At 46.6% G+C, this 22,740-nt stretch overlaps 1 protein-coding gene across 4 annotated transcripts in view; it reads right to left on the reverse strand.

The window, feature by feature from the left end:
• RHCG (Rh family C glycoprotein) overlaps window positions 1-19,763 on the reverse strand; it is a 56,112-nt gene extending 36,349 nt beyond the window's left edge. Inside the window, exons 1-3 of one of the 4 annotated variants that reach the window (XM_084817302.1) lie at window positions 19,709-19,763; window positions 736-800; window positions 449-635 (exon numbers count right to left, since the gene is read on the reverse strand). In XM_084817302.1, coding sequence (XP_084673428.1) covers window positions 449-615 — 167 coding nt within the window. In that variant the 5' untranslated portion in view covers window positions 616-635; window positions 736-800; window positions 19,709-19,763. Of the gene's footprint in view, window positions 1-448; window positions 636-735; window positions 801-5,973; window positions 6,090-16,642; window positions 16,937-19,708 lie in introns of those variants that run through there. The other 3 variants (XM_084817300.1, XM_084817301.1, XM_084817299.1) reach the window with 3 other exon arrangements.
• Window positions 19,764-22,740: the final 2,977 nt, after the last annotated feature.

Consider the following 22,740-nt stretch of genomic DNA (forward strand, 5'->3'; position numbering starts at 1 on the left):
GCTGTGTCAAAGTTCCCCACCACTGGAAAAATAGGTTACCCCCCAGGGAAACCTTCTGATAAGCTACTTTTACATGAAGGGAACTTTACATACAGGGAGGCACACTCGGTCATGTGACACCCCCTATACACATTTTCATCTAAAGTAGTACAGTCCCAAGAGGGGCTGTATCAGATTATTGTTCTGAGTTTAAATGCTACCTTTTAATGTTCTGAACATGCATTTTGCCCAATTAAAAGTTCTGCAAAATGCCAAAGCTTACATATTTTTTTGGCTATGTAAAAGATAAAAGATTCCATCTCAACCAGCCTCTACCCCACCAAAATTGCATTTTTACATTCAAATACCACAAACCTTCTCTTCTTCTTTTTTTTATCAATGTATCATATAAAAATCTTATAGGCCAAGAAGGAAATTGATATTTCAAGTTCCAACCATGCAATCTTACCTTTCCACTCCAATGAGTATCTTCCCATGCTCAAAGGTATGGAACCAGCCTTGCATCAGGAGAGCCCACTGGATCCCAAAGGCGGCAAGGAGGAAGTTGAACCCAACAGCTCCAAAGCCATAACGTTGAAGAAATGTCATGAGGAAGCCAAAGCCCACAAAAATCATCACATGGACATCTTGGAATGCTGCATTAAAGAAAGGAGTTCCATTCAAGTTGATTCAGACATGCATGTTCACCCATCCCCCTTATCTCACACCAATTTGCATGTCTAGCAAGCAACTCACTTCACATTGAGGACTAGTACACCCCCGAATGCTCATCAGTTGATGCTGACAACATCACATGGTGCCTTGAGAACAAGAACATAAGTTAAGCTCTGTTGGGTTAGACCAAGGCTCCTCCTAGTCCAACATCGTAAGAACATAAGAGCCATGCTGGATCAGACCAAGGGTCCATCTAGTCCAGCATTCTGTTCACACAGTGGCCAACCAGCTGTTGACCAGGAACCCACAAGCAGGGCATGAGCGCAACAGCACCCTCCCACCCATGTTCCCCAGCAACTGGTGTACATAGGCTCACTGCCTCTGGTACTGGAGGTAACACGGAGCCATCAAGACTAGTAGCCATTGGTAGCCTTCTCCTCCAGGAATTTGTCTAACGTCCTTTTAAAGCCATCCAAATTGGTCATCATCACTACATCTTGTGGAAGTAAGTTCCATAGTTGAACTATGCACTGCGTGATGCCTCTGGCAAACCCACAAGCAGGACATGAGTGCAACAGCACCCTGCCGCCCATGTTCCCCAGCAACTGGTGTACTGCCTTTGATCCTGGAGGTAGCTCACAAAGGCTCACTGCCTTTGATCCTGGAGGTAGCATATAGCCATCAAGACTAGTAGCCATTGGTAGCCTTCTCCTCCATGAATTTGTCCAATCCGCTCTTAAAGCCATCCAAATTGGTGACCATCACTACGTCTTGTGGTAGCGAATTCCATAGTTTCACAATGTGCTGTGGGGAACATGAGAGGGAGCGTGCTATTCAGGGCTGGTGTTAAAGGAGGAAGGCTGAGCACCTGCCAAGGGCCCACACTCCAGTAGGTGCCACTGACATGAGCCCCCTGGAGTTGCTCTTCTTCACCATGGCAACCTGCTTGTTCACCTGCTTCTCACTCTGGCCCAGACAACAGTGGTGGCGAGGAGGAGGCGCTTTAACTGCCGCTGCCTGCTTCCTCACTAGCTCTCTGCCTGTCAAGCAAGAGCCCAGTGATGGGAAAGAAGAGGCGGAACAAGAGCAGCTATTCAGAGGAGAGGCTCACTGAGGGAGTGGGCCCACTGACCAAGGGCCCTCAAAAACCTGGAAAGCCAGCACTGGTGCTTTTGCACTTATGCCCTTCTTGTGGGTTCCCCACAAGCATCTGGTTGGCCACTGTGTGAACAGAATGCCGGATGAGATGGACTCTTGGTCTAATCAAGCATGGCTCTCCTTATATTCTTGATGCATGCAATGCGATGTGCATAAAACACTTGAAATATGCTATACGATTTAATACTACGTATTATGGGCCTGTAAATTAGGAACTAGAAGCTCTAGCATTTTCTTAAAAGAAAGCCAGCATGCTCTGGATTATGTGAAAAGTCAGCAGGTCCCTAAAATCCCGGATGGAAGAGTTCTTGTTCAGAAACCACTAGAAGAGGTCAGAAAAGGCTGGAACTTGAAGTCCCTCTTCTTCATTGTTGTATATTCTTCTCTTTCAACAAAAGGCTTAAAACCTACCACAGATATACTGGACACTTCCACTAAATAAGGTTCACAGTGAGTGAACAGCTATTTTCAACCCATGCCCCTGGGGGACACTTCGGTCTGCATAGCAAAAAAAGGTTATAGAACTCCAGCTAATCTTGTTGCCCTTTTCTTGAGATAGAAATCAGCCCAAGTGAGGTAAAATGAAACTTGGCAATTATCAGTGGTCCAGGAGGTCCTTAGGCAGGTGAGCAAGCTGGCGATGGGGGTAAAGTTTCCTCCATCATTGGCCTGGGAAACCCCTCCATCCAACCAAGTAAACACACATGCATCACCCCCGTCTAAACTGATGCATTGAAAAGGAGCCTGGGTTGTAGAAGGCAAGATTAGTTCATTCAGTTCCTTATTTGTGCCTTCCCTAGGAAATGGAGCTGTATAACCAGTAAGATAAAATGCCCATTCCTGCCAGAAAGCACTCAGAAACAGATCAAAACAAGCCTGCTTAGGATGGCCGCTTACAAATCGCCAAAAAAAGGGAAATACATCACCAAAAAAAAGGTCACAGATTTTCATAAAATTTGCATATGCTAATTCAGTCTGCTATCCAGGTACTACCTGTTGGTAGGCAGATTCAAGGCCTCTGCACTCCCTTCTTATGGTTCTTTATCTTTAAACTGGACATGGATGGGACAACTGTTCAAATAGAGGGTGCCTTCAAATAGAGGTCAGTCCTTTATAAAAGAGGACACATGGCCACCCTACAAGATACTTACCAGTAGGGATGTGTAAGCTCTGGATTTAGAATCGGACTTTCGAAGCATGGCAGCCATTTTGTGATACCTCTTAAGACTCCCAGCATCACTTGTTCCCCTGTAGGGCCCCAGGCCTGTAAGCAAGCTAACAGTAATCTTAGAGGGGTTTACAGATCCATAATGCTCTCTGCTTTGGTTCATTATTAGTTGCAATTCCTTGCAGTTGGGCCTCTTGGCTCATAAGATGAGTCAAAGGCCGGTGTAGTGCCCCCTCAGCGCATTCCAGAGCTAATGAGCTCTGGTACCATTTATCTTATCAGAGCCTAGGATGCGCCAGAGAGTGGAGCTATGTTTATCTTAAGCTACAGGTGTCCATGCTGCGAAAATGATGATAGTCTTGCTTTTGCCAAATATGTTATTAAGCACTACTAGGCTATGCTGAGAAAGTTGTAGATAAGCTTTAATACACACGATTAATGCTTGCACCTGTCATATTATCTCACTGCTATGCCTGAACAAAATGTATGATATAAAAGTCTTCTTGCAGCGCAGCTCTTTGTTCAGAGCTTTTGAAGGAATGAGTTGCTTCCTGCCCCCCCCCCCCCAATCTTCTTCCATCCATACAGACCTTTCCCCCATTTTGGTCTCTCTCTGTCTCTCCACTCTCAGCCTCTAGCCTTGCTATTTTCTCTCTACCCAACCCCTATCCTTGCTATTTCTTCCACTTCCCTTCCCTAGCCTTGCTCTTTTTCTCCCTTCCTAGCCCCTAGCCTTGCTTTTTCTCTCCAACCCCTCCTTTTTCTTGCTGTTTTTCTCCACTCCCAGTTTCTAGCCTCACCATTTCCCTTCCACACCTCTTTATCTCACTGTTTCTCCCACCCCCCTGGCCTCTAGCTTTGTTCTTTCTCTCTCCTCTACCCTTTTGCCTTGCTATTTCCTCCTCCCTCCCAGCTTCTAGCCTCACTATTACTCTCCCCGCTACACCTGTTTTGACTAGCCAGAGGTCCCCAACCCCAGCAGCCATTATGTGACTAGCCACATCCTCCTTGGTGGCCATTTTGTGGTGGTGCCCACAGCGCTTCCTCAAATTCGCAAAAGTGCCCACAGGTTCAAAAAGGTTGGGGAACTCTGCTTTAGAGTAAATCAGAAAGAGAGGGTCACTGCTTGCTGCATTTTTAATGGACTGTGTAGTTTGACCCCCTCCATTACTAAAGATCAGGAATTCTTACACAACACACTCTAAAAGCGGACAGCAGAGTTCTGCAAAGATGTGATCAAAGGACACCAACTAATACTCAGAGAAAGAAATGATTAGTGCAAGGTTAACTACCCAAGGCAGAGAATGTTTTATTTTTTTTACTTGCAATTTTTAAACTATTAGGAGTCAGAAAGCCCTGGAGATATAATGCAAAATATCCAAAGACCTACCGTAGATTCCAATCTAACGTCTGCCTGCCCCTTCTTTAGAATAAACAATAAGCTGTGACCTGGGCCAGCACCTGCTGAGGGCCCACACCCCAGGAAAGGCCCACTGCAAGAGCCCCTTGGAGCTGCTCCTCCTCTTCATCACTGTTATTATTATTATTATTATTGTTGTTGCTGTTATTATTATTATTTCTATACTGCCCCATAGCTGAAGTTCTCTGGGTGGTTTAAAGAAGTTAAAATGTTAAATACAATATAAAATATTTATATAAATATTTATACAATATTTAGTTTATTGGGCTCTGGTTTACACACCACTAAAAGATATTAATTCATATTGTGTTGCAATGTTTGATTTTGCCTATTTTGCAATTAATCTGAAATGGTATTTTGTTAGTAACAGTGAAATGAGTTGTTCATGACTGTAATGAGGTCCCATTATAATGTTGTTGTTGTATTGCTGCTTTGGGCACTTTCTGTGGAAAAGCAGCATATAAATGAAATGATGATGAGGATGAGGATGAAAAAGTTTAAAAGCCATTTACATAAAAGCACACAGACAATATGCACAAACAACATATAACTAAAAACAACTTTGAACTATCAGTCATAACTAAAGACACATCCAGGACTGATTAAAACTCATTGTGTGCTGCCAAATTCCTGGGAAAAGAGAGAGGTCTTAACCTGGTGCCGAAAAGAGAACAATGTTGGTGCCATGCGGACCTCATCAGAGAGCCCCTTCCACAAATGGGGGGCCACCACTGAGAAGGGCCTCTCCCTTGTTGCTGCCTTCCAAGCTTCCCTTGGGGGAGGACCTTGGAGGAGGACCTTAGATGCTGAATGTAGCGCATGGGTAGGTTCATTTCGGGGGAGGCGTGCGGTCAGGTATTGCAGTCCCAAGCTGCCATTGTAACCTGCTTGTTCACCTGCTTCTCACTCTGGCCCGGACAACATCAGTGGTGAGAAGGAGCAGCTTTAACCGCATTGCCTACTTGCTTATTGGCTCTCTGTCTATCAAGCAGGCAAGTGGTAGCAAGGATGAGAAAGAGGATGAGGAGCAATAGCAGGTGGTGACAATGGTGGAGAGAAGGTAGACTCACTGAGGCAGGGGGCACATCGAAGGTACCTTCCACAAGGGCCCTCAAAAACCTGGTGCCAGCACAAGCTGTGTCAAGCATACATTTCTCATGCATGCTATGCCCCTCTTTGGAGAAAAGGTGGGATGACCATGCATTAAAGAAACAAATATATCAGATAAATAGGCCTTACTTCAAGACTGAAGATGGATTAAGTCTTCATTTATTATGTGGGCAGCTTCTGGGATCACTTCATTAAAAAGTGCTTTTGGAGTACATAGGTGTGTTTTCCCTTAGCTGTCTCATCTGGGTATTGAAGCCAATTGTTTGGATTAGGAATAGAGTAACTATCTTCTGGCAAAATGATTCCTCTGTTTCTACAGGGAATTTCACAACTTCTCTTTATTACAGCAAATTCCAACACTGCTAAAAAAGAGAGCAGAAAGCATCACTTCAAAACAAATGCCTCTGGCTATCCTCATGTATATTACCCTACAAAACATTGGCAAAAAAAGAGAAGGACATACCATTTCTGGAGCACCTTCATTCCTCATCTTGTCAAATTGCACATTCTTGTATCGAAGATTTCTTTGTTAGCTTCTTTATTAATAGCATTTCTATACCACCCAATAGCCAAAACTCTCTGGATGTTTCACAAAAGAAGGTTAAAAGTATAAAATATGCAAATATAATGAAAGATAATGGGTTGGATCCCAACTTAGTCATAGACTTGTTGATTTCAATGGGTCTACTTGACGTATGACTAAGTTGGGATCCAACCCAATGTAAAATTTATTGCAAATTAAAACAACAACAGAATAAAACCAATGTGAAATGAACAGCAGGGACCACAGCAGTGCAAGGATCTAAAAATACATGTTTAAAATTGAAAGATTTAAAAGCCTGGGAGAATAACAATGTCTTCACCTGGTGCCGAAAAGATCACTATGTAGGCTAGGGGTGGGCAACTTGTGGGTCTCCAGATATTTTGGCCTACAACTCCCATCATCCCTAGCCAGGATCGCCAATGGTGGGGCATGATGTGAGATGTAGTCAAAACATCTGGAGGGCCACAAGTTGTCCACCCCTGTTGTAGGCACCAGGTAGGCCTCTGTGGGGTGGGTATTACAAAACAAGGGCACTGGATTTTAGTTGCTGTTGTTGTTATCAAGTTTGTAAAATCCACTCGCCTGGTCAATTGTGGCAAGTAAACAAGGTTGTTTGGTCTGAATTGTATTCCTTAACAAAAAGAACATTTTGAGGACATTTGACATCTAAGATCAAGTCAATGAATTATCAAGCATCTTTCTACCCCTAATATTACATTTGTGCATAGACTCCCCAGAGGAGAAGGAGGAATTATGTTGAAACAGTACTGCCATCATCCGAAGACGTTTAATGATTAAACAGTCTCTGGCTTAATCCAGGAGCTCTCTTGCCGTGGGACTAGGTAGCAAAGCTTTCCAGGGACTGATGGAACGAGGCGATTCTCATCTCAAACTGGTGTTTAATGAAGTGAGGTGTTTTATTTACGAAACCCAAGGAAAGAGCTGTGCAACTTTCCCAAGCACAACTGGTTGGGACTCGGTTAATAACGAAGTGTCAAGGCCATTGTAGAAGTGCTGGGTGACTGGGGAAATTGGGGGAAGGCCAGTCACAGAAAAAACAGATCCCCTTCTTGGGGTCCCACAGTGGCAGCTCATGAATCAGGCAAACCGCCCTGTGGCAACACATCCAGTTCAAGTGACAGAAGTCCCTACTCAGGGCTGGCCTTCTATGATGCCGGCAATTCTACCCAAGTGCCTCAGCTCTTGACAACAGTCTGATATCAGAGTTCAGTCTTTCCTCTACCAGAGGGAACTAAAACTCCCATCATCCCCACCCAGCAGGACAACCTATTCTCCACCAGTTACATTGACTGCCTATTGACAATGAGAATTGGAGCCCAACACCTCTGGAGGGCACCAAGTCCACTATTTGAAGAGCTGTCCAGTCCAAGTCTGGTTTAAAGATAAATGTGCCATCAGAACCTGGGAGAGCAGGGGGCCTTGATGGTGCCCATCCACAGTTAACAGCTGGACAGCTGACTGAGTAGGCACACAGGTCACCTGCTCACCCAGTGATGGTGAGATCATGTGTGATATTTCTATTTAAGGTATAGCGATAGTATCAAAATTTGCATCGATACCTATAAATGAGGATAAACAACTTTTGTGCAATTGTGTGTCCTCTGGCATGCATAGGTTGCCACCCTAATTCTGTAAAACCAAGATGGTTACAAATACCTATGCTAATTCATATAATGTATGAGTGCCTGCATTTAAAGCAGGGCAGTAGGCACTCCCAGAACCTAACCCTCTGTCTCAATTTTTTTTAAAAAATGAGAAGGAGCCCCCAGCTTCTCCCAAACTGGTATATCAGGGCAACTTATGGCCCTCTACATGTTTTGGCCCACAACTCCCATCAGCCTAGGCAGCAATGAGGGATTGTAAGGCCCCAGGCCTGAACTAAGCTATTAGTAGTTTTAGAGGCACTTAGATGCTCTCTGACTTTGGTCAGTTGGCAGGCTGTTTTCCCTAACAAGCCTCTTGATTTACCAGGATGAGTCAAAGAGCCAATAGTAGCGGTCCCAGGCACATTCCATACTAATGAGCCTGAGAGAGTCTTATCAAGATTTGCCTGGGAAGTGAAGGTTGTTTGTCTTAAAGGGGCAGGTGGCTGTGCTGGGAACCAAGCTCAGCTAGTCTATGCTGGGAATGAACACTAGGGGGCACTTGCTGCTGTCATGCTGCCTCATTGCTAACATGTATGCTATAAAACCCATTGTACCCCATGGCTCTGGGTTCAGAGAAGCTGTCTGATCCAACCATTGGATACGCCTGTGTGCTGTTAGTTACTCAATAAAGTACTCCTTGTAAGTAAACCTGAATCTGATTTATCACTATCTTGGCACCTCTAAATTAAGACTTCGAAGCCTATAGCTGGGGCAATACAGGAATCATAGGAGTTGTAGGCCAAAACATTGGGAGAGCCACAAGTCCCCCCCCCCGTAAGTGCTTTTCTGCTCCCCCCAGCCACATAGCTTGGGGGTAGTGCCAGGTAAGTTAGAATGCTTGAATTGAGTCCAGCTTCACCTCATCTCCACTAGGGCCTCTGTCCAAATTAGCCAAAGCCAGCACACTCCGATGCATCCGTTAACCTCCTGTACACGAGGGACTGTTACAGAGAAGAACCAGGCACAAGAGCCAGGCATATAGGTGAGAGTAGGGCAAATGAAGCTAAGTACAAATACAATCATACAGTCCTTCAATATTATCAGAGACCTAAATAAGTCAGATTTCTATGGGGAAATGTACCCTTTGACCTTATGTGTTACATGCTTCTATTCTTTGTACCTTAAAGCAGTTGTATTGGGGGGATGATTAATAATAATAATAATAATAATAATGCAGTCATTCAATACATGTGGACAGCAATTGCACTACCTAAAATTTATCTCTAACTTTGCTAATATAAAGATGACCTGTTTCTCTTTACATCTGTCTTCCAAGGGGCCCACATGTACCAAACAGCATTAGGACAGTCAATAATTGCTGGCATTTATATTTTCAAAGGGAGTGCAAAGACGCTACCCTTTCCCTGTAGCCTTCAGTGTCAGCAGGTGGGGATCTGGTTGCACCAACCACAGCCAGCCCTAACCAGATTACAAGTGCAATCCTATACATATTTATCACTGAACTCAAATGTGACTTGATTCTGACTGAACATGTTTAGGTTTCATGCTGAGCAGTCTGCAAAATGCTAATCTGCAGGTCTGAGCGTTATCATCTTGCCCAACAACCCTTGTATCTCCTTAGCGCACTTAACATCCACCCTGATTGAGAATTTTGATGAACTCCAAAGCATACTCAATTCTTTGTGACTTTCTTAGTTGCTCTTAATAAAAAGGTAGGCAGGGCTAGGCAACCTGGTGCTCTCCAGATGTTTTAGACTACCACTCCCATAAGCCCTAGCTAGCATGGCCAATAGTCAGGGATTATGGGAGCTGTAGTCCAAAACTGTCCATTATTATTTGTAGTGGGTCTTCTCCCCCGCCCCAATGCATGTGATATCAGCAGGTAAATGGAAGTACTTCTTCACACCGCAGTTAGTTCCAACCAGCCAACCGTGCCATTCCCCAGGATAGGAGAGACTGTGAAGGGCTAGGGCAGATCCATTCACTCCCAAACCACCGTTTCGGTTTTCCATTTTTCTTTCCCAACATTCCCTCAACATTCCATGGCTCCTGGAGGCCACTAACCATGCTCATCCTCAGTGGGCTTTGGGGGCAGGCTGTGCCCCCTTTGTGCGTTTTTCTAATGTTTTGTTCCTTGGGATACCTCAGGGTTCACCAGAGCATGCTGATGCTTCCTTGTTTGGCAGGCCTGTTTTGGCTCCAGTCGTGTTGGCTCTCAACCACCCAAATTCACTATTAGGGGGAATCATTAGAAGCAATGTTTTTAACACTTACAGAAACCCAACTGGGGCTTCCAGTGTTGTAAAATGAACTTGAGGAGAGACCCAGGGCAATGTAGTGTCTACAGTGCCAACCTGGACTGAGAAAAGTCATCCGGAGAGGTCACCGGGTGCCTTTGGGCCAGTCACGATCTCTCAGCCTAATCTATCTCATAGGACTGTTATGAGGATGCAATGGGACAGTGGAGGCTGGTGGCTCCGGTGTCAGTGGGGCTATGAATCCACTTTGGGTTTCAGTCAGAACCAGTCAGAACTGTAAAGGAGTGATCCAAGCTGCTGAATCCAATCCCCAAAATGGGTTCAGCACCTTAGATAGCTCCTTTAGAGTTCTGACTGAAACCCAGAGCAGATTTACAGCCCCAGTGACACCGGAGCCACCAGCCTCCACTGCAATGGGATTACTCTCAAGTATGCCCAGAAGCAAGGAGGGCCCATAGGTTGAGAGCGCATGCTTTGCATGCAGAAAGTCCCAGTCTCAGCTTTTTGTGTCTCCAGTGGAAGGGTTCGGAGTAGAAGACTGGGAAAGAACTTTCTCTCCCAACCAGTGCCAGTCACAAGAGACAATCCTAGATGGGCCAGTTCCAGGCTAGATGAAGAGGTTCAACATGACAGCCTCATCCATTACAATTGTCGGTTTTCTCTCTCTGTGTGGGAGTCCTGCTACCCCCTGGCTCATGAGACACATTGGCCCAAGAGCGTTTCTACACCAGGCTAAAATCCCACAACTTTACCGGGGCTTTCTGCTTGTGTTTTAAATGCAGGATCATGACGGGATCCCTTTACACATGCTTCCCTTCCCCCCTGCCTTTCCCCCCTTATCTGCTGTTCTATATGTTTTGTTATAAAACCACTAGATGGCACTGTGGTCTAGTGCCTCCTATTGCGAGATTTTCTCTTTTCACAAGAGAACCCAATGCTCTGCAATTTGATAGCGCATTAACTCCAATCTTTTAAAAAATGGAATAAAGGTCATTTAGCACAGGAGAGGCCCTGCTGCTGATGTCATGTAATGGACCTGCAAACTTCCATGAGTAACCAATCTCAATAGCAGGATAAAAGCCCTGTGTGGAGAAGCCCCAAGTTTCTAGGAGTTTCATTTTGAATCCAAACACCATCTTGGAGCACATACGTTACTGGCTCCCTAGAGCAGATATGGGCAGACTTCAGGCTTGCAGGATCTACTTGGGGCGGGGGGGAGTATTACAACACCAAGGTCCACCAACTACAGAGCCAGGTGCAAAATAGGGGCTCAAAGAGTGAGGTTAGTTATCTACTGAACCTCATGACCCATAAGGCTTGCATATATTCAATTACAAGTACATCTGAGGGCTAAACTGCATGCTATGTTACATGCGTAGCATGTCGCTGATCCTAACTTTTGTTTACTTTAGTGTAAGCATGCAGGACCCAAATCTGGATCAGGACCACCATGCATGAGGAGAAGACATTAAACCTTCCCACCCAGCCGCTTTCCCCGCTAAATTCATCCCTTCTTACACACACGTGTGTGTGGGTGGGGTTGCTACAGAAAGAAAAACCTCCACGGGCACCAATGGAGGTGCTTTTCTTTAGCCTCCATGTGGAGAGTGGGGGCAAATGTAGTGGGAGAAAGTGGCTGTGGAAGAAGGTTTAACCCCCCTAGCTATGCATGGTGGTCGTGATCTGGATCAGGGGCCCCCACGCTTACACAAAAAGAAAAAGAAAAAAGTTTAGGATCAGCTACCCGCTATGCATTTTAACATAGCATGTAGTTTAGTGCTCGGTTCAGAGCACTACAGGACTCAGTTCAGAGCACTAAACTGATACTTCAGAGATACTAATAGCCTTTATACAAATCTATGGTGCAACCAGACTTAGAATACTGTGTACAGTTCTGGTCATCGCATCTAAAAAAAAGAGACTGTAGAGCTGGGAAAAGTGCAGAAGAAGGCAGCTGAAATGATCAAGGGGCTGGAGCAAATCCCCTGTGAGGGAAGGTTACAACAGCTGGGATTATTTAGCTTGGGAAAAAAGCGAGGAAGGGGAGACATGATAGAGGTGTGCAAGATTATGCATGGTGTGGAGAATGTGGATAGGGAGACATTTGGAGAGGGAGAATCCAATGGGCTATCCCATGAAGTTGATTGGTGGGAGATTCAGGACAGAGCGGGAGCAGGCAGGCGGGCAGGCAGGCAGGGTATCAGGGTGGCTGAAGCAAACTCCATTTTATTCCTGTAGTCATTAAGGTAATATAATTTAAGTGGGTTTAAAATGCAAAATGGCACGTGCTCAGAGTTGTTGTTTTTAATCAGGGTCGGCTAGCATTTTAACATATCAGGAAAGTAGATGCGGTTGTAAACCACAGAATGGTGCCTGAGGGTTAAAGAGAAATGCGTGGAGTGTGCTCCACAACTGGAAGAATACACATGGCTATCTAAAAGGAGCCCCCATAAAACCATTAAGTCCAGGGTCCAAAATGACCCTGGACTTAATGAGCAGATCCCGAACTACCTTAGCCCACCCCTATCCTGCTATGGCTCCTGCTATGACTCATCCTCCTCAATTGACCTTAGTGACTAGAAGGACTCTCTCTACTGGGTGTACAATCCTTCCCCAGGAGGAAACTCACATAGCCTTCTCAGCTCAGGAAGCCTTCGGTGATGCTTCCCTAACTGCCTGTGGTCAATGATTCCTTTGAGATTCAAAGCTTTCTCAAAACTGTTCTACAAAGTACCCATCAGCACAGGGTTTCAGGATCTGCATGCAGGCGTAAGTAGCTATACCCAGATTCAGTTTACATTGGACAGAGGCAAAGACTGAACGGTCGGTCACAAGTTGGATATAAAGAGCAAGGACAGCAAGAAACCAGGGAGCACCCATTTTAATCTCACTAGACACAGTGTTGCAGGTTTCCAAGTTACTATTCTTAGGAAGGTCGAGTTGTGTGAATGCAGGAAAGGTGGGAAAGCTGAACAGGAGTTCATACAGAAATTTGACTGGATCAACTGGGGGCTTAACAGGGAATATGGTTTCCTTGCACACTGTGAAGATTTCACATAACTGTAGGGAGCTTGCTTCTCCCCTTCCCTTCCAGGAAGAAAACTCTGCTCGAACTCCCAGTTGCCCTGGAGCTGCAGAGCTGAAGTGAAGCATGCTCTAGCCTCCACCACTAGCCAGGGAGCCAAGGGCCACTGGGAGGCTGCAGTCCCTGCCCCCCAGGAAGAACGTTACGGCACAGGGAAGAACAACCTGACCGCCTTCATTGGCCAATGAAGGCGTAGCTCTTCCAGTGCTTGATTTCCTCTTCCTTCCTTCTTTATCTTTTCATACAGGGGTGGGGATGTTAGGAAGAATGGCTGAATAACTGAGTCCACAAAGTGAAGGCTTGGCAAAGCAAACTTTACTTGGTTGCAAAAGGCACACACAAACAATGATACTAGAATTGAACTTTTTTTTCTTTCTCTCTCTCTCTGTCTCTCTCTCTCTCTGTACAAGAAGCAGCCCTGGTTAAAGTAGCAAAAATGTTTTAATGTTCCACCTTGCTACTAGTAGGCAGTCTGCTCTGCATATATCCAGGCTGCACAGCTCTGCAGCCTGGGTGACCCCTGCTATTACATCTCTGACACTCTAAGACAGGGGTCCCCAAACCTTCTGGACCTGTGGGCACATTTGGGAATTTGAGAAATTGCTGTGGGCACCACCACAAAATGGCTCCCATGGAGGATGTGGCTAGTCACATAATGACTGCCGTGGGGCCTGGCTAGTCAGGAAGTGGTGGCGAGAGGGGGGTGGGGGTGGGGGGAGAGAAATATTGTGGCTAGAGGCTGAGAGGGAGGGAGAAATGGACAGAGTTGCTTCCTGGCCCACCCAGTCTTCTTTCCGCCCACACAGACCTTTCCCCCTTGCTCTTGCTCTCTCTCCACTCCCAACCTCTGGCCTCACTATTTCTCTCCCCCAGCTTCTTTCTTCCTTCTTTCTCTCCCTTCGTAGCTCCAAGCCTCGCTATTTTTCTCTCCTCCATCTCTTCAGCTTGCTGTTTCTCTCCACTTGTAGCCTCTAGCTTCACTCTTTCTCTCCCCCCTGCCCCTTTGCCTTGTTTTCTCTTCCTCCCCACTGAACAGCTGATCAATGGCAGGTTCAGGAACTGGAAAGAGAACCTGGCACTCTAATGTATTTCAGTTTTTTATTTAAAAAAATGATTTTGAAGCGGGCAGGGAGTGAAGAGCTGTGCGGGTGCTGTTGGAGGTGCTGCGGGTGCTGCATTGGGAACCCCTGCCCTAAGAGCAGATTGACCTTTTGGTGAAACTTTCCATTTGTGTGATCAGGGTCAAGGGTGGGCATGGTTGGGCCTCTGCCAAGGGCCCACATGCCAGGAGGGGCCCAATGTCAAGACCCCCTGGGAGTTGTTCCTCCTCTTCACCCTTGCACCTTGCTTGTTCACCTGCGTCTCACTCTGGCCCAGACAACAGTGGTGGTATGAAGAAGGGGGAGTAGATGCCACTGCTGACTTGTTCCCTGGCTGTCTGCCTGTCAAGCAACCAAACACAGAATCATAGAATAGTGGGGTTGGAAGGGGCCTATAAGACCATCAAGTCCAACCCCCTGCTCATTGCAGGAATCCAAGTCAGAGCATCCCCGACAGATGGCTGTCCAGCCTCGTCTTGAATGCCTCCATTGTGGGAGAGCCCACCATCTCCCTAGGTAATTGGTTCCATTGTCGTACTGCTCTAACAGTCAGGACGTTTTTCCTGATGTTCAGCCGGAATCTGGCTTCCTGTCACTTGAGCCCATTATTCCAAGTCCTGCACTCTGGAATGATGGAGAAGAGATCCTGGCCTTCCTCCCGGTGACAACCTTTCAAGTACTTGAACAGTGCTATCCTATCTCCCCTAAGTCTTCTCTTCTCCAGGCTAAACATGCCCAGTTCATTCCACCTCTCTTCATAGGGCTTTGTTTCCAGTCCCCTGACCATCTTCGTTGCCCGCCTCTGAACCCTCTCCAGTTTGTCTGCATCCTTCTTCAAGTGCAGTGCCCAGAACTGGACACAGTACTCAAGATGCAGCCTAACCAGTGAGGAGCAGAGGGGAACTAGCAATGATGAGAAGGAGGAGAAGGAGCAATAGCAGCTGGTGACCATGGTGGTGAGAAGGTGGACTCACTGTTGTTGTTGTTGTTCAGTCGTTCAGTCGTGTCCGACTCTTCGTGACCCCATGGACTCACTGAGGGGGCCCAAAAACCTGGAGCTGGCACTGCATGTATGCATTGCACCACAACCACTACATGCTAGGTGGCAAGGAATGCCCCAAAGGAGCAAGAAAGGAGTTAATTGGGGACCGAGATCCTAGGTCGATGAGAGAAGGAACTGCAGAATGATTTCATCCCACAATCGGATCAGTCCTGGAGTGGTGGACCTAAGCCATTTTAGACTCTGGATGTAGTGGTCTTATGGGGGTCTCTTCTCTAGACAGTAATGTATATTACTTCGCTTACTTCAAGTTGTCCTACATGGCTCCCTCCTCCTTAGATGCAGTGGAGAGTGATGGCTCCGATGTCAGTGGGGTGGTGAATCCGCCCCAAGTTCCAGTCAGAGCCAGTCAGAACTCTAAAGGAGCCATTCAATATGCTGAATCCAATCCCTAAAATAGGCTCAGCACCTTGGATAGCTCCTTTAGTGCTCCGACTGGTTCTGACTGAAACCCAGAGCGGATTCACATCCCCACCAACCTCGGAGCCACCAGCCTCCACTTTTAGATGGCAACGTGTATTACTTCAGTTCAGAATGTGGTAAGCCAATGTTGGGGGAGGGGGCTGCTCCTTCTGCTGAGGGGGACCCTGGAGATCTGCCCCCAAGTCCTACCCTGAAGGCACCACGGTTGATCTATGTTCTGAACAAGATTCGCGTCCTCCTGACTCAGCAGGGCGAGCAACAAAGCACTGAGGACAAAGTTTAGGATGATGCTCCGAATTCCAGGGAGTAAAGACAAAATGAAGATGCCGTTTTGCACAAAGGAAGCTCAAGTCAATTCAGAGAAAGACATGTGTCTGATGGCACCTGGAGATGAACGTTTTTGTAAGGTGTTTGTTGTAAAATGGCAGAAGCTTTTGTAGGCAGCAACCTACTTCTTCTGGTGCTGAGTTGGAACTGGGGAAAGGTAGGCAGAAACGTATGCTGAAAACGGACCAAGAGGAAACATGCTTAAGTTCTGAAAGGGGACGGGAATCATAAAATTGGTACCATTGATAAAGCACCTAAGGTTTTCTACGCACTATGCAGATGTTGAAACAGAGATGGGGAACATGTGGCACTCCAGATGTGGCTGGACTACAGCTCCCATCATCCCAGCTCCTATGCAGGCTAGGGCTGAGGGTCACAGAATCCCCTATTAGAATAGCAATAATGGGAAGTCACATTCATTGCCGGCTCCAGGTTTTTCAGGGCCATTGGGCAAGACCCCCTCAATGGCCCCCCTCCCTCATTGCAGGTTGCAATGATGAAGAGGAGGAGCAACTCCTGGGGGCTCTTTCCATGGGCCCCTGCTGGGGTGTGAAACCTTGGCAGGTGCCCGGCCATACCAACCCCTGACGCTGGCCCTGCTTACAAGTATATGCCAATCTGAGCTCCTGAGAAGGTGGGCGGGATACAATTGAATGGGATGAATAAATGAAGCCCTCACATGGGTGCCACACACCATTATTACTCACATGGGTATCTGAAGTAGAAGTCATTCTCAGCGTCGCTCGTGATGTTCTTTTCATGCTTCTCTTTCTCCCAGCCGACCACATCGGCTTCGGGGTTGAAGCGCACAAAGATGCCGAAGAGGACAATCATGGCCACCTCCCAAAGGAGACAAACCAGCGGCAGGCGCCAGCGCATATCAGTGTTCCTAGCCATCAGAGTAGTCCTGACCATTGGTCCGTCGTTCGCCTGCTGCTGGTTCAGTGAAGGTGGCAGGACACAGGAGTGGCACGAGCCAAGAAGTACAAACTGACAGTCCCGGCTGCTGGGGGAAGTTCATGCATTTTATGCAATCTCGGGAGGCGGGGGCGTGGCCGTGGGGCTGTCAGTCATCGCAGCCACTCGGGAACAGGAGAAACCAGGGCCATTTCAGAGCTAGTTTCATTCATCTGCACACTCTCTCGTACCAGCTAGAGGGAAGGAGGTGGGGCACATGCCTCAGACCTCCTTAAGAAGCTGGATGCATTCCGTGCACTCAGCATCACAGATGAACAGATTCCGTCTTCAGCATCATAGCCAAACAGATTCTGCATTCTGCATCTCAGCATATCGAGGAGGGCAAGTGTGGAGACTGATAAGCCAGGAAGCGGCTGGTATCTCTGGAGTACACAGTTGCTGATTTTGTGCTGATCATGGGGCAGCTACGGGGTCACAGCTAAGCATATGTGCACTAATGTATCCTCTGTGCTTATCTTGTATACATTTGCATAGCAATGTCACAGCCTCATTTACATGCCCTTTGGGCCTCACTGTTTCATGTCCCCTCTCACCCCACCCTCCTCTTTGTACCTATATACATATCTGCCAACTGAGGATACACTTTGCCTATCTGATTAAATGGGCCTGAATCCACAAAACACCATCTTCCGCAATACATCTGTTAATCTTTAAGACTCCACAAAACGCCATCTTCCGCAATACATCTGTTAATCTTTAAGACTCCACAAGATTCCTGGTGTGAGTCTGTATGTGCCAATCATCCAAACCTGCCTCATTCACAACCCTAAACACGAACACAAATGGGAGCGCATTTTTTTGAAAAATGTTCACATCTCCCCAAAAATGTGTATTTTGAAATGCACATTTAAAACACACACACACACACACACACACACACACATTTTTGCGCCTTAGCCAATGGGGGGAAGTGCATGCTTTTGAAAAATGTGCACAGAAATGCACACTTTCCACATGCAAAATGCACACTTTCCACATTCAAACAAACAGAAAAACAGATCACGAACGAGAATGGGAGCGAGCTGAAGTGAGCTTCAAAGTGAAGATCGGAGAATTTTGGCAATCTCAAAAATCCCTGGTTCTCCCATCCTTAGCCTGTGTGTTTCTGTATCTGCAAGTGACAACCTGGAGTGATACACATTTTGAAAGTTTCACTTTCTAAAACCTCATGGCTTCAAAATGTACTCTGTAATCCTATGCAGACTTTTCTGAAAGTAAGTACTATTGACCTCAGTGGGACTTACTTCTGAGTAGACGTGCCTAGGAGCACATTGTTACTCTTCTCAGGAACAGTGGCGTAGTGGTAAATTTTGACATGCATGCAGTCATTGTGACAGTCGGATAGCTACGCCCCCAAGGAGAGTTCGAAAATGCAGGCAGCTGCATCAATCCATATTAACAAACCAATTCTAGCACTTTCCATCTCTATCTGGAGCAGGTCATTTATAAAGCTATTAACTTTTAATCACTCATTCAAGACCAGGCCACCTCAATCCTGGGGTCCAGCACAGCTGGAGGGCACCAGGTTGGGGATGGCTGCTCTAGCAGAACAAATTCTTGGGCTCTGAATTCTTTAATTCCAAGTGTATGGCTTTTGCACCAGGCTTCAATCATGTGGTTCTAATTTAAAAAAAAAAAAAGTAGATCCCTCAAGGCTAAAGTCTGCCCACCCTGTTTGATATTACCTTCTAATCCTAGATACGTGGAAGCTGGCAGTGGCAGCAAAGAGGAAAATACTCTGCATATGCTTAGATCAGGAGTGGAGAACCTCTTTCAGCCCAAGCCCGAATTCAATTTCAGAGAAGCTCTCAGGGGTCGCATTCTAGTGGAGGGCAAAATGGGTGGGAGCAAATGTACAAACAATACCAGACCCTGATGCTGGGAAAGACTGAAGGCGAAAGGAGAATGGGATGGCAGAGGATGAGATGGCTAGATAGCATCACCGATGCAATGAATATGAACTTGAGCACGCTCCGGGAGAGGGCGCAGGACAGGAAGGCCTGGCGTGCTATGGTCCATGGGGTCAGGAAGAGTCGGACACAGCTGAACGACTGAACAACAAAAACTTCCAACCATTTAGAATGGGGCAAAACAAGCACAAAAGCCAGGAAATCTCCAAATGACTGGGGGCTGGGGGAAGGGGGCAGAGCCAGGGAAAGGGGGCAGGACTGTCTGGGGAACTCTGGAAGGTCAGATTGCCCCACCCCACCCCACCCCACCCCGAGCTGGATGCAGTGCTGGCTTCAGGTTTTGAAGGGCCCTTGGGCAAGCCACCCTCCATGGGCCCCTCCCTCAGTGAGTCCATCTTCTCACCACCATGGTCACCAGCGGCTCTTGCCCCTCCTCCTCTTTCTCATCCTTGCTGCCACTTGCTTGCTTGACAGGCAGAGAGCCAGGGAGCCAGCAGGCAGGGGCCTCTGCTGTTCCTCCCTCTGCCACCGCTGTTGTCTGGGCCAGAGCCAGAGGCTGGTGAACAAGCAAGTTGCAATGGGGAAGAGGAGGAGCAAGTCCAGGGGGCTCCTGTCCGTGGGCCCCTGCCGACCTTTGATGCCAGCCCTGGCCAGATTTGACCTCCAGGCCTGAGCTTCCCTACCCCTAGTTTGGAGGCCGTTTTTAAAGTGACTTCCCAGGTTCCAGGACTTGTCTGCAAGGTTAGAAACTACCCTAGCAAGTGCTGGTCTCTTTATTTTCTTCTAACTTACAGCTACTCTCTTTGCCCCTTCCTTTTGCCCCCCCCCCGCCTCCTTCCTGTTTCTCTCCTCCCCCTGAGAAAGCCAAAAGGTAATGAACTTTACCTAATTCTGGAGCTCGCCTGCAGATGTCCCGCGGTGGATGGCATGTAGGCTGTCTGGCTTAGTGACTGGATGTCACAAATTTGCCAGTGGGTACTGCAGTCTGATCTTGTTTTGTTTCGTTTCTTAGCCGTTAAGTGACCTGTTGTACTCACAATCAGAATAATTAATGCAGGCTTGTAAGTTGCTCTTTGCCTTGGGCAGCCTTCCCTAACCTGGTGCCCACCTAGATTGAACTCCAACTCCCATCATCCCTGACTATTGCTCATGCTGGCTGGGGCTGATAGAAGTTGTAGTCCTCACTATCTTGAGCAGCCTCCTCTGACCTGGTGTCTGCCTAGATGCTTTGAACTCCAACTCCCATCATCCCTGACTATTGCTCATGCTGGGTGGGGCTGATAGGAGTTGTAGTCCAAACTGTTTGGTAGGCACCAGGTTGGGAAAAGGCTGGTCTGGGGCAAGCAGCAATTAACCACTAGGCAAGCCTCCCCCAAGTAGCAAGCTACACAATGTTATTTTGCTGCCTCATATGATGCACTTTCTCTTTGCTCCTCTCTTGCCTAACCTGAAAAGGGCTATGTTGTTGTTGTTGTTCCCACACTTCCTCCACTGAGCTTAGGTTGGCATACAAAAATGTGGCTTATTCCACTTTATCCCCACAACAGCCCTGTAAGGTAGGTTAGGTGAAGAGAGAGAGAGACAGGACCATGGTCACTCAGTGGCCTTCATGTGTGAGTGGGGATCTGAACTCTGATCTGCCCCCCGACCCTGGCAGCCAAAGTCCAGCTCTCTTGATCAGTAATGCCACTGAACTTCGTTCTTCCTAGCTTAGAAATACGAACCTTGGTGAGTTCGTAATGCTACCTCAGCACAAGGCAAGCATTTTGACCCCAAAAGTTCTTCTCTGACTAATATCTGAGGCAGAGAGGAATTTAAATGCTCCCTTCCAAATTCCCACTTGACTGCTCTCAAGCCCTCTTTTCCCCTGCCCCCACTGTGCCCTTTTATGTTCAGCTAGGAAATGGAGAGCCACTGGGAGGGTGTACCCCCTGCTTTCCAAGAACAGCATCAAGCCAAGGGGGAGACCAGCTTAGCCCATCCATCCACCAGAGAAGGAACAGTTGCAGGGTACTCACTTGCCCCTCCCAGCCAGAAAGAACCCTCAGCTCCAACTGACAATTGCCCTTGCAGGAGGAAGGGAAAGAACATTCTGGCCAAAAGAAGAAGAGCAGGAACACCAGCACTGGAAGATAAGCCTGGCCTGAAGTGCCTTCAAATGCCTGCTTGTACCTTGTTCTAGTCCTGAAAAACTGATCTCCCTCCTCTTCTTTTTTCCCTCCACCACTCCCCTTCCCTTGTGTGTCATGTCATTTTAGTTTGTGAGCTTTTCTACATGGGGCATGTATCGTGTGCTTGACATTCCCTACTCACAATTGTTTACAGGTTTTTTAGACGATGTCATGACCCTCCATTTTCACTTTCAGTGAGTTTTTTTAGAGCAGGGAAAAAGTGGCATTTAATTGTGAATGTGAAAGAAAGCATGATTTCCTCTTGTGTATTTGCGCTATTCCACTACACCACAATGCCACCTAGAGGTTATGTAGCAGAAAAGCAGGAAAGGAAATACTCGTGTAGTGCTCAGAGCTCAATTCTGTGACAAAACCAAAAGTAGATGCAGCGAATTAACAGCCAATTAACAGTGTCATGTAGAAAAGTTCTAAAAGCCTGATAACAGGGCTTGTCTGTCTTTTTCTTTTTTTAATTGCATGAGCCACTTTGGGCGACAATAATTGTCTGAAAAGCAGGATAAAAATGTGGTGAGGGAGCAATCCTATGCACATTTAGACAGAAAAAAATCCCACAACTTCCAGTGTTCCCCAGCAGCATTCCTCTGAGCTTACCTGGAATCCTCACAGTAGCTTGGTGTGGGGTTGTAATGGGTTTTCCCAGCAACACATTTATAGACATGCAAACGAATAAGACACACAGACAGACAGACAGACAGACAGCAGATAGGCAGATGTGAATCAACACAGCTGCCTGCATTCTGGACTCACCTTGAGGGTGTGGTTATGGGAACTCTAATGATGAGTGCCTGCATGTCAAAATTTACCTCTATACCACTGCATTTTAATTATTTAATAGATTTATTTACTGTTGAACATATTTAAAAATACCTCTAAGCAGTTCACGTTATATATTATATACAAATACATATACATGATAATACATAAAAAATGCAATTAAATACATAAAAATTGCTAAAGCATTAATATAAACATGAATAAAAACATTAAGATCAATTAAAACAACACCATAATTACAAACAAACAGACTGGATAGCACATTCACTCAGAGAAGACCCGAGCAGAAATAGGTCTTTAATTGGCGCCGAAAGCATGATACAGTTGGCGCCTCCTGAATACCAGGGGGGAGATCATTCCATAAATTGAGTGCCACCATGGAGAAGGCCCGCTTCCTGGTTGCATTTTGTGGTACCACCAGCAAGATCTCCACTGATGATCTTAATGCTTGCACAGGTCTGTACTAGGGAGGCGATCTGCCAGGTAACCTGGTCCCAAGCTGTTCAGGGCTTTATATATCAACAGTAAGACCTTGTATTTGTCTTGGTAGCTAATATGTAGCTAGTGTTACTTGCATGAAGGGACAATAAATGCAGAAAGGGGCTCTTGGGCCATGCCCCTAGCTACACCCCCACTGATGCACAACACCCCCAGCTGTACCTAGGGATGTCAGAGAAATCTTCAATGGAACCAAATGAGTTTGGATTTCTGTGAATCCAAGCCACAGATTCCGCAGTGGACCAACATTTCCAGAGTCGCACAGAGTCTGCACACTTGGAGACCGATTTTTTTTTTCTTCCCAGAATTTTATGGAAATTTAGTCATAGAATAATCCTTTTTTTTTTTTAACTGACTGAAAATGCACATTTCCCCCATAGGCTAAAGCATGAAAATGCGCATTTTGGGGGGATTTGCGAATTTGCTCAAATTCAGAAAACTGGAGAAAATCTG

This window comes from Heloderma suspectum, chromosome 11 (assembly GCF_057233095.1).
Source record: "Heloderma suspectum isolate Gila_16-S chromosome 11, 16-S_ref, whole genome shotgun sequence".
Classification (NCBI taxonomy): domain Eukaryota; kingdom Metazoa; phylum Chordata; class Lepidosauria; order Squamata; family Helodermatidae; genus Heloderma; species Heloderma suspectum.